This window comes from Sipha flava, unplaced genomic scaffold (assembly GCF_003268045.1).
Source record: "Sipha flava isolate LNK unplaced genomic scaffold, YSA_version1 110_pilon_pilon, whole genome shotgun sequence".
NCBI lineage: Eukaryota > Metazoa > Arthropoda > Insecta > Hemiptera > Aphididae > Sipha > Sipha flava.
In genome coordinates this window covers 766,533-784,847 of record NW_020271727.1, presented here as the reverse complement: position 1 = coordinate 784,847, position 18,315 = coordinate 766,533, and the positions used below count along the sequence as shown (strand labels likewise).

Here is an 18,315-nt window from a genome sequence, read left to right as displayed (position 1 = left end):
ATCCCAGTGATAGTCTAATAATCTGAAAATTTCCTTAGTTTCCTAGTATAAGAGACAACATAAATAAGTAAATAAGTAAAAACCCGACCAACTTACACACATATAATAAACAAAACATATGAGTATATAATACGATAAAACGTATAACAGGTGTTAATTTACTTTATAAAGGCATACACCAGTAATTATTATTAATTATTAGTAATTATTTTTATAAAATTATGCACAAGCTTAGGCGTCAACGAAAATAGCAAAAATTATAAAAGACATTAAGTAATAATACCATGAACAATGAACAATTCGAGATGATAACTGTATAAAAGCAATATGACTTTTTATCATTACTATAATTTAATATAGTATCAGAATAAGTGACATGGAGTATTGCAAACAACCAACAACACGGACTAATATTGAAGTACATAAAAGTGATGTCGGATTTGAAGAAAAACTTTTATAGATTTACTCAAAGAAGAAAATTATATTTTTACATTAATACTAAAAAATATGAATCAAATGAATAACTGGGGTAGCGAAAGTGAATAACACGCTCGACATGTTAATAATTATGTTTTAATTATACTATTCCTTGTGCCAAATCTAAATATTTTTTAAATATAAATATATTTATAAAATAAAATATAAAAAATATAAATAAATAATTTACCTGGCTCCGATTAATATATTGTTACCATCCCTGAGTAAAGTCTTAAAGTAATCCGTATGTGTGTTATTGCCAGAAAATATTCTGCTATGTTCAGACACTGAAACATAATAAATTCAATTTCATGTTAGTTATTTTACGATGTAAAAGTTATGAAAAAAAAATTATACGCAACACAATTTAAACATATTTTGCAACAAGATAAAATATTTATTTTTTTAAATTTTTATCAGGCTCTTCTACATGATATATCGTATTAATAAGATGTAAACAAATATGTATCTTCTACTCCATTATAGTTATGCTACAAAGACTTATCATTGATAGAACACGACAAAAAAACGTACAACTTGATGTCACAAAATATTAACTTCTACTTAATTATTTGCTTACATTTTATCAGTATAAATATGGCATCTATATAGATAAAATTGTAGTATAAATATTACGAAATAGCAGCGATATTTAAAGTATAAAATCAGTACGGCAATAGTTTATCAACACATAAACTTGTTTAAATACAAAATAAACCAAAGTAACAAGTAAATATGAAATAACTCACACAAAAGTTTAAAAAATTATTTCAAATATTTATTATGGAAAACATAAAATACATTATATGGCATTTAAGGTTCAAAACAGAAAATTTGAAGTTTGAAAATAGTGTCAGAAAGATAGTGTCCGTTTCTCAGTATACATTCCGGGAAACATGTTTTGTGGTTTTGCATAACTCTCTGTAACATTTTCATGAGAATCAAAGCAATTTCTTCTTGGATTTTTGTCTTTAACTAGAGAAGTGTTGTTGAACAAGTACTGTACACTTTACATTTAAGATGGCCACACAAGAAAAAGTCACACATCAAAAAATCAGGAGATCTTAGGGGCCAATTAATTTTGCTGAACTGTGAGATGATATCAGTAATTTAATGTATTCATACTCAAATAGCATTTTAAGATATTTCAAAATTGATATGAATATTTACCTTCAAACAATATATTATAATTGCATGTACTTTGTATATTAGTACTTTTTCATTGGAATAATATTTATATTATATATAATCATAACCATTCGTGAATATTTAGGACAGGACTTAAGACTCATATTAAGCATGTGTAAAGTAATACAATTTTCAACATTAATCCGAATTGACTCGATCCATTACAAAGTTTTACAACTGAAGAAAGGGATAAAATCGTGGCCATTCCTTGTTTCTTTTACAACATGAATATCCATTGACAATTGTTCATCCACTTTAAACCTTTTTATAGCCTATAGATTTTGTTAGAAGTTAAATTTATCTTAACTTTAAGTCTACCAATTTAAACCATGAATATTGTGTCATCAAAACCACAATTTCCATTGTAAATGAAATATAACTATAAGCCTATATAATATTATTACCTCGTTATTCGAAAAAAAAACCCACTAACATTTTAAAAACAAAAGACAGTATAATGAACGAATTATACAAGGTATTTTAACAATGGATAAATAAAATTTATAATTCTATATGACAAAAAAATAAGGCTATGCTTACTAAGTGAAACTATCAGATTCGAATACATGCATAAACATTTATTTACAAGTAGTACCACTCTCTATACTAAGTCGTTTAAAACACAAGTACGATAAAACTTCAGCTCAGACATCAGGAAAATGACATCCTTATGTATTTAGATATATACCAAATCATGTATGGTGTATAGGATATATCTAAAAGACATTTTGACCCCCCCCCTCCCAAATAAATTTTGATTAAATTCGGTCAATGTAATTTTGCTTTTTCATAAGCGCTATTTTTTAGTCATACGGAAACAAAAAAAAAAAACTACGAGAGCGACATAAAGGGGAAGAAGTACCGATTGTACAGATGCCAAAGAAAAGATACTCTGACTGACATTTCAGATGTAAATGACTTGGCACCAAAAAAGCTATTTTGCAAGTAAATAAAACAGAAAATACATACAATAGAAATAATAATATATACGTGAACGGTATTCAATTTAAACGAAAGTTGTATTTAAAATTACAATTATCAACATGTAAACATATAACTGAATTATAGTTCACTAATTTTAACGTTAGTAATAAATTTTGATATTGAACATATAAATTACAAATCATACAAAAATCACTTAAATTTACTAATACTCTTTAATCTGTTAAAAATACAAAACCAAAATGAGTTACAGAGATACACTGAAGCTCTTGTAACAAGTACCAAATAAAGTCATAAATAGTTAATATTTTCTAGGATCATAAAATGTAATTTTATTTTAATGCTTACCATGTTTAACCAAAAATAAATAAAATATTCACACGACATAAAAAAACTATCTACTTTTGATTGTTATAAATTTACAAATATTTAAAAAACAGTTTACACATTATAATTAAAGGAGTAATTTATAATTACTAAAGTATGTAATTGATCAATTTTATAAAACAAGTAAAATAAAAATCATATTAAAAATAATTGTTTTTCATTGTTTGATAGCATAATTAATATTCACCATTAACCATATAGCTGTACATTTTTTTTTTTTTTTTTAAAAATCTTTAATATAACCGGTTGCTCACCGCTTAATTGCATATCTTTTTGATTTTGTACTGATCGATAATATCCAAGGACAACAAAGAAATAAGTATAAAATTCAAAGCAATATGCACAGCAAAATTGTAAATCAATCATCACTTTTTCGGCAATTATATACAATCCATGCTGTAGTAGGAACAAGAGAAAATTCAAAAATATTGCCTTTCGTGTATGCTTTAATGGCGAGTAAAACAGAAGAATGTTATACTCGCCTTTTTGAAAATTTAAATGATTTTGCAACCGAAAATGAATTAAATTTAAATCCTCAATTAATTTTAACTGATTCTGAGCAAACGGCTATAAATGCTTCAATACGTGAATATCCAGACACTAATTTTATTGGTTGTCTTTTTCATCTAGGGCAAAGTGTATGGCGTCAAAATCAAGCAAATTCTCTTAGTAAAAGATATGGAAAAGATAAAGAATTTAGTTTGAAACTACGTCAGATTATTGCTCTTGCTTTTCTTCCACCTTCCGAAATACCAGGTGCATTTGATGAATTAAAATCCACTATTCCCGAAGAAGCTTCTGAGATAATGCAGTGGTTTGAGAACAATTATGTGCATGGTAGAATTCAAAGGATAATGAGAGGAGGTAATGTAAGTTGTACAGCTCCTTTATTTTCACCAATATTTTGGTCCGTATTTGAGCAAATGGAATTGGGAATTCCTAGAACTCAAAATCGCGTAGAGGGTTGGCATAGACGTTTTGAAACTCTTGTTGGAAAATGTCATTTTGGTGTTTATACAATTATCGAAGGAATTAAAAAAGAGCAAATTCAAATGGAACGGAGAGCTGAATATATAATTCGTGGAAGGGCACATACTTCAACTCGCAAAGAATACGCTGAAAGAGAAAAACGTATTAGTGCAATTATAAGTGACAGGGAAAATCGATCATATTTATCATTTCTAAGAGGAATCGCTCATAACATTAAATTGTAAGTAGTATAATGTTTGTGTTATTATTAATTTTTGACACAATTATTAGTTGTATAATTTTAAAATTTAACATTAATTTGTAAATAACATAATAGGTATAATATAATATTTTATTGAAATTTTTAATAATTGTTGACACATATTTATTTATAATATAATTTGAGATTGTCGGACAAATGTAGTGTCAGGCAAATGATGTCAGGCAATTGAATATCAGGCATATGTACTGATCCCGCTAATAAACATTCCAAATATTATTTCAAAAACTTATTCAAAATTTCTTCATCCCACAACATTCTTTGGAATTTAGCTTAAACCAAAAATGTCTTTACAATGTCAGTTACACTATAATGATGTTACATTCAATTTATCTTATAGTAATCATGTAAATATAATTAATATAAAATAGTAAAATACACATAAATTTAATAAATTTGGGAGTTTTGCACTAGATATAAGAAAATAAATAAAGATTCTAAAGATTAAATGATTACTAAATTTATTTATTTTTATTCATAAAAATCATCACTGAAAGATTATAAAAAATGTGTAATTTAAAAACCAAGCATTAATAACAACGGTATCGTAAAATTAATAAAGATGTGCCTAAATAAATTCATTAAAATGTTTAATATTAAATGTTTACCATTAAGAGCTTAATAGTGAAAAATATTATAATTCATTTCAGTAATACTACCAGGAAGTATTTAGCATACTTGCACTTCCTTCAAAAAAGGATTATGTTTTCTTGTTTGGTATTAAACCACAACTATGTTCTCTCAATGTATCAAGCTAAGAATTTTAAATTCGAAAATAAGCCAATGTGATAAGTATTACTATAGATTTATATGTATGATTTGTAAAAAGGGCTATCATTTTCAAATGTATCTAGCAAAACAGTGCAATAAATAATTATGGAACAAATATTATTTTACTATGTCTATGATAATATGCTTAAAAGATAGAAATGGAGAGAGAGAAAGATGAATAAAAAATAAAATTATAATATCCATATATGTTTTTAAAAATAGTAATTTGAAATCATAACTACATTAAAAAAATTATTTCCTTAATAATGTATTATAACTTAATAAAATTTAAGTTGTTCAGCTTAATCATGTTGATATTTGATAGTACTAGATAAAATAAAAGGCTTTGAATTAGCCTTGAAATTTGATGTTAGTTAAGCTTAAATTATTTAAACATTTTACATCTTAAAATGTCCAAGTTTTAAGTTTTTTCTCCATATTGGAGATATTCATCATTAAATAATTAATTAACCAAATTAAATGTATCGCTTACGTATAATTCGTGATAAAGGAAGCTACATTGAAAAAATGTATACATCAATTTACAGTTAGAAAATTTGATCAAAGAAACAGAAAAATTAAATATTGGTTTAGAACAAAAATATTAATGAAACCGATTCCGCTAATAAAATGTAAAATAATTTTCTAACGACTTTGTGTAACAACCATTTTAGCTAATTTTAATTTTTAGTATTATAAATATTTTACTCAAATATAATTTCCATAGTTTAAAAGTATAACTTTATGAAACAAAATACATGTATATAATAAGACCATTGCAATTAACATTATATGCTAGCTAAGTAGGTAGGTATTTGAGTAATAGCTATGGAATAAGGCGTAAATTTTCAATGATGAGATTAACTATCTTGAGACTGTCGTCTTACTTACAACTTTGTCTTTGTTTCCTCTCTAGAACTACTCACGTGACATTATAAGTAGTAATTAATAATCTAAACGGTAGACAACGACATTTATGGTAGCTATCATAATAATTATTGTTTCTTGTTTCCCAAATATCATTTGATTATTAGCTATACATTCGTTGGCAAATAGTTTGAACTGAGAAAATATAACATATACGAAACTTTATTCAAACATTAAATATACCTAATAGAAATTTCTTTTTAATAACTTTCACATAATATATATATAATGGAAATATTTAAAAACACAATAACGAAGTATTAGAAATTATATAGTTAGATATATTTTGTTATATTTAAATAACTGTTAAAAAAAATGTATATTATAATCCCTAATATACATAATAACATTTACCAATTCTATAAAAGTATAAAAAATTTTAATCTAGACAATAATATATATCTACAAGAGAGATAGTTATTTGTTAAATTAAATATTAAATTTTAAAATTTCAAACTTAGAGTCATGCATTTAAAAATAGTATACGCTAAAAAAAATATTGTTGTAGTTTAGTTTTGTTCGCAGTATAAGAATAAAATATTTTTAAACAAATTTATACAATTTCATTACTTAATATTAAGACTAACACTATATTTACAACAATGTATGTTTAAAATTTATAGTTTTTACTAAAAACCAATTTAATTTTTTAAATTAAATGTAGTATAATTTATTTGTTTATTTAAAATTGTGTATATTAGGTATAAATTAATGAAACCATGGTAATTCTAATGGCTATTTAGAAAAATGTTAAACTCTTGTATAATCTCGTCAACTGAAACTTTAATTAAATCTGACTTTAAATAGCTTATACAATAAATCTAATTAATATCTAGCTGGTTAACAGTTATTATCAATGTTAAGCTAATGCAGTGCGTGATTAATGACGTAGTAGAAACACCCTCGATATCAACGTCGGAGATCAACAAATTCGAAATGGATCGATAGCATTATTGAAACGGAAAGGAGTCAGAAGGCATAGGAGGCTAATATCTACGCACGTTTTTCTTCAATATTAAAATTAGTTTGTTTTTTTCCGCAGTAATTTATAAATATACATGGAAAGAGATTTCAGGAAAATGAAGAAAAATCGTCAGTCAACTGGGACGCCATTTATAAGGATTTACCAACAACCCCCTCTAACGAAAGTTGATAGTTGTGTAAAAGGGTGCGGTGTATATTGTACGCATACGGTACCGACAGCGACTTTTGATTAATTTTGATTATCCTCTGGTATGGTATTAAACATAAAAGAAACGCATTGAGTCAGCTGCAAAACAAACCTACCCACTTACATCCTCCATATAAGATACTCTTTTAAGTTATATATGTGTATTTTATATACATGTCAATACAAACGTTTTATAATCATGATAGTTAACTCGTGAACGACTAAAATCATGACTAGGGCCCATGGGATAAGTGACCAAACCCTTTTTCACTTATAATATTCATCAGGAAACCATGAGCTATTACTTAGTTACAAATTGTGTAATTAATAAAAACAATAATATTATGTCTCCAATTACAAGTTAAATATAAAAACCGTAAACATATAGTACCAAAATAAATTAATATTGTTAACTTTGAAAATTACTAGTACCTACTTCTATATTGGTAGTAATATTATATCATAAAATAATAAAAAATTAAATTTAAATTAAAAAATATTTAATGGTTAATATTCTTATATTAATATGTAAATAAATAAATGAATAAACAATAATATTAAATAGTTATAAACGGATCATAACCGTTTAAATGAACTTTGGATGAAATTATGAAGAATATTATGTAGGTATATTATATGTAATTATTGATTGAAATTTATAAACAATATACAGTAAATATTATTAATACTATTCAAATTAAATCGAATTAATTGTTAAATAGCTGATATATATATATATATATAAACATAATAAACAAAATTAACATGAATTCAGAATAAAAAACATATTCAAATTTTATTATAGTCATAAGAAAAAGTATTGAAAAATTATAGATTTCAAAATTATTGAAAGTTTGCAAATTAATTCTATGAGAAACTTTGAAGAATTTCACTTATTTTCTTTAAAAAAACAGCATATAAAATAATGATCCGTATAAATTTGGTTATATAATTATACAACTAAAGCAACTACCTAATTTCTTTGAGTCCAATTAATTACACCCAGAGCTTTTTGTAGGGACCAGTGTCACTGTTGGCCCCAAAAAGAGATTGAATATTTATTGAAATTCCATCCCTTCTCACGAAATTGAAATGAATATTCATTGAGGCCGAAGCTATAACGACTGCTTTTGTTTAAATAAGAGTTTCTAACTTGCCGTAAATGGTAGCACAACGATAATGGATTTTACTAGCGTAATTTTAAATGCAATGCATAACAATTTAATAGGAGTTCTTACTTTCCAATGTTACATTATACTAACTAATACTTACGCTTAGGTATTTAATAAAAATTAGAGCATAATTAGCAATTGAATCGATAATTATTTATACATATTGATAAATTCACCAGGTCACTTAATACGTAATATTCACTCATATATCATAATAATCATTTTAATATTAATAATAATAAATATTTATTAAGCAGTTTTTAAATTATTTACATAGTATTAATATTTTAAGATACAAGCATTTAAATACATAATATATTGAAAAAATCTATAGGTATTACCCTACCTAGGAATGAAAGTAATAAATACTAAAACATATTCCTTGGAACATAATTACAATTATATGTTTTTAATATTAATCAATATTTTAAACATAAGATTTGATTATGAATATGAACTTTTAAGTAAATATTATTTTCATCAGTCACCTCAATATTTCCATTATAAAACAAATCTGATGAAAAAATAAAGTTTTCCATCTTAATTTTTTAATTAAAGCTATTAGTAATAACTACTAAGCATTGTGAAATGTATACTATTACAATAATGTTAAATAATACATTTAATGAATCAATAACAGTTACATAAATATATGTAAAATATTAAATTTAAAAAATGTTTTTCAAGTTCCGTAATAAAATGAATAAATATTTTAGAATAGAAGAAACTGGGTTAAAATGAATAAAAATTTAAATTTAATAGAGATATTTTAAAATCACGCTTGTCCTTTTTTTACGGAATCTCGTGTGTAACGCTATGGAAGCTTTTAATCTGTTTTAAATCTATACAAACAGTTAGTTAACATAATACGAATAATTTACATAATTCCAGGGTATTATTTCAACTGAGAAATAAATATATATTTTTAATTCGCCCTAATTTGAAAATAATCACCAAAGCACATCAGAGATTTTTTTTAAAGATAATATAGAAACAATTCGTAAGCATCTAATTAAACAACAGTAACACTTTTAGCTAAAGTAAATATCTCAATTGAAGATTTACAAATAACAAAATAAAATACAAAACATTATATTTAAAAAAAAGTTTTATTTTTTCTATTATCGAACAATTGTGTATTGTGTATAAAATAGCAGCAAAAAATAAAAAAAAAGCTAATGCATGCATTATAAATAAAAATTATTATAACACAAAATAACGCATCGTATAGGTCACTATAATTATTTTTACGAAATTAACTTGGAACATATCAAACTATAGAAGTTTAAAAACATCCAATTTCACGGTCGGTTCGTTTTTGAAGAGAACACATATTACCCAGACAGCCAACGGGAGTGACCGAGATAACGGAAGCACATACATAAGTCCAAAACACAACAAAGACGATGAAGTTTTTTTTTTTTCACACACCATCCAAATATTTTTTCCTTTATATAAGTTTAACACGAGTGAAAGCATATATAAAATTTAACTATAAGTAAATAACAAAGGAAGAATAAAATATTTAGTTTATTTATATCTAATGAAATCCCTATTTACTTTGACGAAGTAAAGACCACCAACTTCAAAGGAAACTACAGACCTTTACACATTATTATACTCCTTATTTTATAATATACATATATATATTATATAACATATCGTACACATTATATACATGGTTTGATTAATCGAAAACACGTAGACCTAACCCAAATAACATAAGCACCACAACTATAAATTAAATATGTAGAACTATAATATAAATTATACATAAGGTGTATATCAATTATGAGGTACAATGAATGAAAAGTACAAATAGTCCTTAAATAAATCAAAACCTACACTAAATCCTAATTTATATAAAAAAAAAAAAATAAAATTAAGAGTATGATGCCCAACAAAGATTTTCAAGCTATCTTCTACGTTTATAAAGAATACATACTAAGTACATTAAATATTTTACATTCAATTATTGAATATTAGGAAAAAATTACCTAATTAAACATTTAATTGAACATTTTTCTAAAAATAAAAGCAATGTGAAATAATCAGTTAAGCTATTCACAAAATATCGTTACACCCAAAACTTTTTTTTATTTATTTTGTCCATATCAAATATCAAAATAAAATAGTTTATAAATATTAGAAATTTAGAAAATAATTTATAAAGATCTAAAAAAAAAAACAATTAAAAAATTGTAATATCAAATGGTTATTCTATGATGAATATATTTTATCAGTTTATTTCTAATAATATAATTTCTTATTCAATTTTAACAAACGCAATAAATGAAAATTTGACAGTATTTTCAATTACACTCATCAAAAAAATTTAAGTATTTAAATAAATATATTATGGAGTTAAAATACTTGGTTTTAATTTGGTAATGATAAGTGTAGCCTAAAATTGAAAATAATAAATAAACCGCCGTTTTTTGCTTTATACATTATCATCTTAAAATTAATTTCATAAGGTTTTCTACGTCATATCAATGTTCAATTATTAGAAATATTATTTTATTATAATTATAAATATACATTAATGCAATAATAGCAATGCAACTCTATTAAATACATTGTACAAACATTACACCCTTGGCAACAGAACATCAGGTTATTATCAAGGGTTGTTTCGTTTTCAGAAGAGTAAACAATAAAGGTTTAATGTATTTTCAGATACATATGGTACAAAAAAATAAATAAAAATGTTTTCAAAATAACATTGTTTGAAGTGGAGATTAATTGAGAATCCAATTTCTCAAAATAATAACACGCTCGTGTAAACTTATGTAAAACTCATTTAAATTATCACATAAAATATTTATTTACACACAAAAAAAAAACGATGTATTTAAAAATAAGTATATTATGGTACATAAAATATTCTTATCATAAAAATTATGTTGTTTAAATTAGTTTTAATAAGCTTTTTTTTATTATTTAATTTTTTTTTCGAATTGTAATATTTTAACTATTAATTTATGAATTATTACACGATAAGATTAAACTTCGAACTTAGTCATGACATTTTATAATAAAATGTATATTTTATAATAAATCAATTATCATTATGAAATATGCTATACGATCTACCAATTTAAAATATTATTGCTATTTTATTTTTATACCAAAATTGGTGTTTAACAAATTAATCAAAATAACTAATAAAAATATCTGAATACAACACCAAACTGCATATAAAAATTCAAATATATAGTTAAACATAATATATATCTATGAAATTTCCAGCAAGCATTTGGTACGAACTTTTCACAAACACATATTATACTTAATACTTTGGAGATCAAAACTTGTTCGTCGTCAATGTAAGCGTAATTTTTCCATACGTGCAAATAATATTCATTATTCATCATCACACATGAAATAACGTTGCCTACGAGTCCCTGGGGAACGAGACCAAGAGAAATAAGGATTAGCATAATCCTTATTGACATTCTAATATTGTCAAAAAAGGGACAAAGCGTGGTCATAGAGCAACCGAAAGTTAAGAGTGCATCACTTCTGCCTTTACCACAGCTCACCACTATCCATCTCCTCCCGGCGCGCATACGACGCACTACCAACTCGTCATCTGATCACCGAAATTCATATGCATTCATAACACTATGCACTGCGGGAGGACATGTATGTCCATTTACTCATCAGAGATGAGGGTGAATTAATTAAAATCAGTTATAAACAAAAACTAGGGGTTGAACACACGGATGGCCTCATACATTTATGAAAAGTATTCAAAATCTGGCAGCTTCTTCACGCATGTACGTCAGTAGCAAGAAACGAGAAAAAAAAATATTGTTTAAGGAAAATTTTTAAAACAAGATGTGTGAACTGTTTATGCGTATATGGTATACTAAAAAAAAAAAAAAAAAAAAAAAAAATTATATTGGAAACAAAACACATAATAAAATAGGGTAATTCGCTACACATATTATAGAGTCTTAATAGAATTTTTACAGTTTATTTAGGTATAATAACTATTAATTTCAATTATACATCTGAGAATATAAAATAAATTAAATGTTTAGTAGCAAAACAATATAATGTGATTAGAATTCTGGAAAACCTAGAGTAAATATCTGATTCTAAAACAAAAATCACATTTAAATTCTTATTTTATGATACCAATTTAGTAGGTATAATACTTAATATATAACAAATAAAATTTATAACCCGTTGATTAATAAAATTATTTACATATTTTTACACAAAAAATGAATAGTATATGTATATTAATATATAATAATTTCAATACAAATAGAAATAAAATAATATTATTCGAACCATATACATTTTTAATATTAGATAAAATAGCTTAAGATAAGATTTAAAAATACATTAAAATTACAAATCTAAAACTTCCTTCTTTATCAGAATCGTATGTGGATGAAATAAAGCGTTTATTTAAATTTTTCATAACGAGAAAGATAACGCTATACCGAAAAATGTTCTATATAATTATACTATATAGTTATACTCGTATATTATATTAGTTCTATATAGTTTAGTTTTCTTTGAGTTTTTCAATAACTAATTAATAATTGTATTCATATTAGATACTTGAATAAAAAATTCACAAAAGTTTGGTTACAGTTAAATAAAATAAAAAACAGTATTATAAGAACCCTCAAATTTCTCAATGTTTCAGAATTCGCAATAAATTTTCTCAGAATCGAGAAAATATCATTATAAATTAATTAATTAAAAAATAAATAAAAATTGGTTTGTAGTTAATACTCTAAATTAAAATTAATTATATTAAAAATATTTCTAAAAATATCAATAATTACTTATAAATAAAATTTCCTTGAAGTATAATTTCATATTTTCAAAAAATTACTAATAAAAAAACATACTCAGTTTTTTTTATTTTAAATTTTATTTATAAATTAACATTACTATTAAAAAAATATATAAATATTTACCTCCTTCACGAGTCAATTGAAACCATAGTTAAATATATTTTTTACACAGCTATTCACTAAAATAAATAATCTTATCATTATTTTTATACATTATTTCGATATATAAGATTATACCATATTAATATAGTTTTTATATGATTATTTATTAAAAAATATAATAAAATATATAATTTTAACCTTTTGATATTATTTTTATAGTTATTATTTTCTTAAGTGATAAATATGTTTTTACATTTAAAAATTTATAATTTTATTATAGAATTATTTTAATAAATCAGGTCAACAAATGAATATTTCAGATTTTTTGGAAACAATATTTTAAAATAAGTACCCTACAAATATTACATTAACGAATATATAACCTATATAAACATAAAATAACAAAATATTGCAACAAAAAATAGAATATATTTATAAATCAAAGTAAAATTCAAATGTTACTAAGTTAATTATATGGAATATTTATAATATTTGTGTATACATAAAAGAAAATATAATTTTCTATTTATTTTGATACCTCCTTAGTCTTGATTAAATATTAAGAAAAAAAAAATAATTAATGCAAGTGTATAAATTATAAATTAAAAACATAACATACCCGTATACAATTGTTAAACTTTAAACTAAAACATTAACATTATGAACAAATAAATATAACTAATACTCATTTGATGAAATTTGGGTTTTTTGTCCAATTAAGTTTGCAGTAATAGGTACTCAATAGCTTTCTGGAACGTTCGAAAATTCAAACGATTCAGTAGATATTTGTGGATTATCGAAATATATGATCAGTACTATATTCATAGAATCGTGGTTCTCAACCGGTGCGTCACAACACACTAGTGTCTCACGTATTACCGTCGTGCGCATAGTTAAATATTATTAATTAAAATTGTAAGCTTTCAAAGAATAAACATATATATTATTACGGCATTATGATGGATTAATAAAAACCACACAAGAAAAACAATTGTAAGAATATTATTATTGATTCTTATCTCATTTATTAGAAATATCATCAAATACAACGTCAAAAAATAAATTTTATATGTCTAAAAATTATTCGTTTCAGATTACTCTGCAAAACACTAGAAGGAACGAATAAGAATTGAAAATTTCGCAGTTATGTCAATATCATATATGTATGTATCAACATTTTCAACATTAGAAATAACAAAAACCAAAAAAAGATATTGAGACTAAATTACGCTTAAGTTTGTCAACCGAAGACCTATGCAGGCCCAATTATTTATTAAGTAATACTGTTTAACTAAGTAAATTAATTTTTTTTTTTTTTAAATAAAATGCCAACATATAAATGTATTAATTTAAAAAGGTTTATAATTTTTAAATTCCGAAAATCCATTAACTGTTACAAATGTGTCGCTATTTTTATGAATCTAAATTAGGGTGTCATTATACAAAAAATATTGAGAACCATTGAGTTAGAAAACTTTCTGACTGGGAAGTTGACCCTGGTAAATCCTAAAGCTAAAAATTTACTTATTTACTGTATTAGAAAGTTCTATTGCAATTTTTTTAATACCTGTAAAATCAAAAGAATCTAAAAAAGCATTTCACCATTAACTCTGTAAGTAAAAAGCAATATTTTTCGCATGAACTGCCTGATTATTTCAACCATCTTTAAGTAGAGCTGAATTTGAATGAAACTTTATAATTGAACAAAAACTATTTTTGTACTTTATTTAAAAAGTAAATAGTTCTAGATTATAGTAGTATATCTATAATATACTATACTCTAATTTTTAAAGTAAAATTTAATAATACAAAAATATTATGAATATCACGAGTACTACGATTTATAATATATGTCCAAAATAAAATAATCATAGCAATACAATTTTCTCATAATAATTTAAATTTTAAATTATAAATGTATTTTTGTTTATTAAATATTTTATACTAGACAATTTATACATTTTATACAAACGTATAAAACTAATATATGTATTATTATTTATTATATATTTCAACTCCAGTAAAAAGAAAAATTAATTAAATAATGATTCAAACGGATCTTATAAGTAGTTAAGCATTGTTTAGTTCATTTTATCAAATCGTACACTTTCGTAAACAATTCAATTAATTATTAAGTAAAAACAAGGTCAAAATACATCAAACTTAAATAAACAATTATTAATTTTCGAATGGTCATCATCGTAATTTATATTTACAATCTATAATAATAGATCGATCAAAAAATCTTATAGTTACAAATAAAAATATAATTTATAAATTTGATATTGGTTTTATGGGGACAAAAAGCAGAAATCATAATAATAATTAGAAAATAAAAATTTTCAATTTAACACAATATTCCATTATAAGTTTATTTGAAAACCATGGGTAGTATTTATCAAAAACCTTTAGCCATGACGGCAATGGCCAGCGTCGTTGTGGGTCACCAATAATAACCCTACTGCTGTGAAGTTTCAGTAGTGGTACAATTCACACACCCCGTCATGTTAAAAGTAAACACAACGAGGCCATTTAAGTGAATTACGACTGTTCTTTTAAAATATGTTCACACTCGGTTGATTTCATTCATCAAGGGCAGCAGCAAAGTCGATGTAACTCTCCAAATGCTTCTAAACACCCTTGCACTACGTTATTCATTGAAATAGAAATCATTTTCCCCTTTTTATATTTGTTACCCTAAATTGGACGTTCTTTATGTCGATAAATTCACCATTAACTACAGTTTGAATAGCGTAGAAACGGTCACTGGCGTGATTCCACATCGACCAATGAACTCAGTTATAAATCCGGCACCAGTTCAATATTGAAAACATGAATAATTTCTCTATATATTTCCCCTTGAATATTTAGCAACTACTATATTACTTTAAAATCAGGTACAACTCATATATTTATAATTATAAATTCAGCTCAATGATCGAGAACAATACACATATAATAATCAACCTATTATAAATTTATTTAATGTTATGTCAACGTTAACAGCAGTATATAACACAACATATTTAAACAATGATTTGCATAATCTACTTTGAAGAAAAAAAGAGCATAGAATATGAATATATTCTATAATTGAACTTCACATATAAATCTAATAATTTTATAAATATAAATATATTTAAACCCTTTGATTCGTTGAGATTTTTATAAAATAAAAAATACGTATCACCTAGCAATTTTACGGCAAGTAAACCATATAATGTTACCACTTATGGACTTTTATTGTCCTTAACAAATTGAACTCAACTAATAATTTTATCTGCTAACTCTAACACACACTTAGGTTAATGACCGTATGCATTTAATATAATTAGTTTTCAGGCACATAATGGCGTAGTCTAGTTTAAGATATAACCGAAACAGCAAAGTTAATTGTTTATCTTGTCCGTCGAATTATGTTTGAAACCATAGCTTTAATTGTGGTTGATTCTCAATAAGGAAAATATTTTTATGAAAATGTATACATAAATAGATGTAACAGTTAAAGCTGATTTCAATATTTATATTTTTGATTTAAAACTTACTGTCAGTCCGACATTTTATCAAGGCCGGATTAACCTAGGTGTAAAAGGAGCATTTGCTCTAGGGCGGCATTATTAACATATATTAACATTATTAACATTATTTATTATATTAATAATATAAAATTATTATAATTTTATACTTACGGATTATTAATTTAGTGAGGCGGCATAAATAAAATAGCCTCAAAAAAATTATTTAAGATCGTCATTAATACAAGAAAAAATGTCCAATTTACCAATTTTATGCATAGAATCTGATTTGATTGAGGAAATGAAGTGAGAAGAACTCACATAAAAACTTGTAACTATTAAATCCATAAAAAAAATATATTTAAAGATAAATAAATAATATTATTAAACAAAAAAATAATATATAATATATTGTTAATATGGTTATAGTTTTTTTTTTTTTTTTAACTGAAGTTAATATTAAAAATTGCTTTAATTATTATCTGTATATTTTGAACCAATTTATTAATATTATAATTGTATTTTCCATTAGTTTGAAAAAATTCTTTGCAAAACTATTCGGTGACATTAAACATATACCTATTTATACTTTTTAGTTGAAGTAGATTAATTATTATATTAGGTAGGTACTTATATTTTATAATAGTATTTTATTTTTTAATTTATACGCAGAAACCAGGATTTTTTTTTTTTTGGTTTCAATTAAACTTTATTTCTTAGAGGGGGATGGGGGCCAACATTATTTGCTCCAGGGCGGCATCGGCCCTTAATTCGGCACTGCATTTTATTGCTTCGAATCCACCATAAACCAATATTTAAAAGTAATAAGTCAGTTATAACCCAACTATCTGATTTACCTACAGTTTCTACAATATCGATTATTGATATCGGTCCACCATTAGTAATATTACTATATATTAATATACACCATTATCAATATCATTATTATCATTATCGATAGTTCCGATTCCAATAATCGATAATCGATTTTATTATTGGTCCGGTAAAAAACCAATTAAGACATAAGTTTATACCAGTGTCAGTTTCAGTTGTTATTAATGTCTGCTATCAGTAATGATGTAGTTACTAAAAATAATAATAACGCAGTAAAAATATTAATGTACTAATAAACTATGAATATCATACATCATATCACTAATATCCAGTAATATATAAAAAAGCACTAAATTAATTTTTCTTTACTTCATTTACGAAAAAAAAAACTATCAAAAACTATACGTTTTTTATTTCATAATAATACTGTTACATATAATTTACTATGGTACTAAAATATCACTATACTATACTGTATGTATGTTGTTATTACTACATCGTCTTACTTAATTGTATTTATCTAATACATTTATATGAATAAAATGAAAATGTGTATACATTTTAATAAAATATAGATATTTTTCCACTATATTTGATGATTATCAGAAAATACGTACGTCAGCGAAATTGATTTATAATCATATTTTGTTCTTTTTTCACAGAATTGATTTATAAATTTATAACGACTTCAAAATTCTATTCTAAAACAGAAATCTATGTAAACATGATTTCAGAGGGGTAAATGCAAAAAGCAAAA

At 24.2% G+C, this 18,315-nt stretch overlaps 1 protein-coding gene across 1 annotated transcript in view; it reads right to left on the bottom strand.

Moving 5' to 3' along the window:
* Window positions 1-18,315, bottom strand: part of LOC112688177 (semaphorin-1A) — a 131,069-nt gene that overhangs the window by 42,611 nt on the left and 70,143 nt on the right. The window contains exon 3 of the mRNA XM_025561250.1: window positions 668-764. Within this exon, the coding sequence (XP_025417035.1) occupies window positions 668-764 (97 nt within the window). The remainder of the gene's footprint in view (window positions 1-667; window positions 765-18,315) is intronic.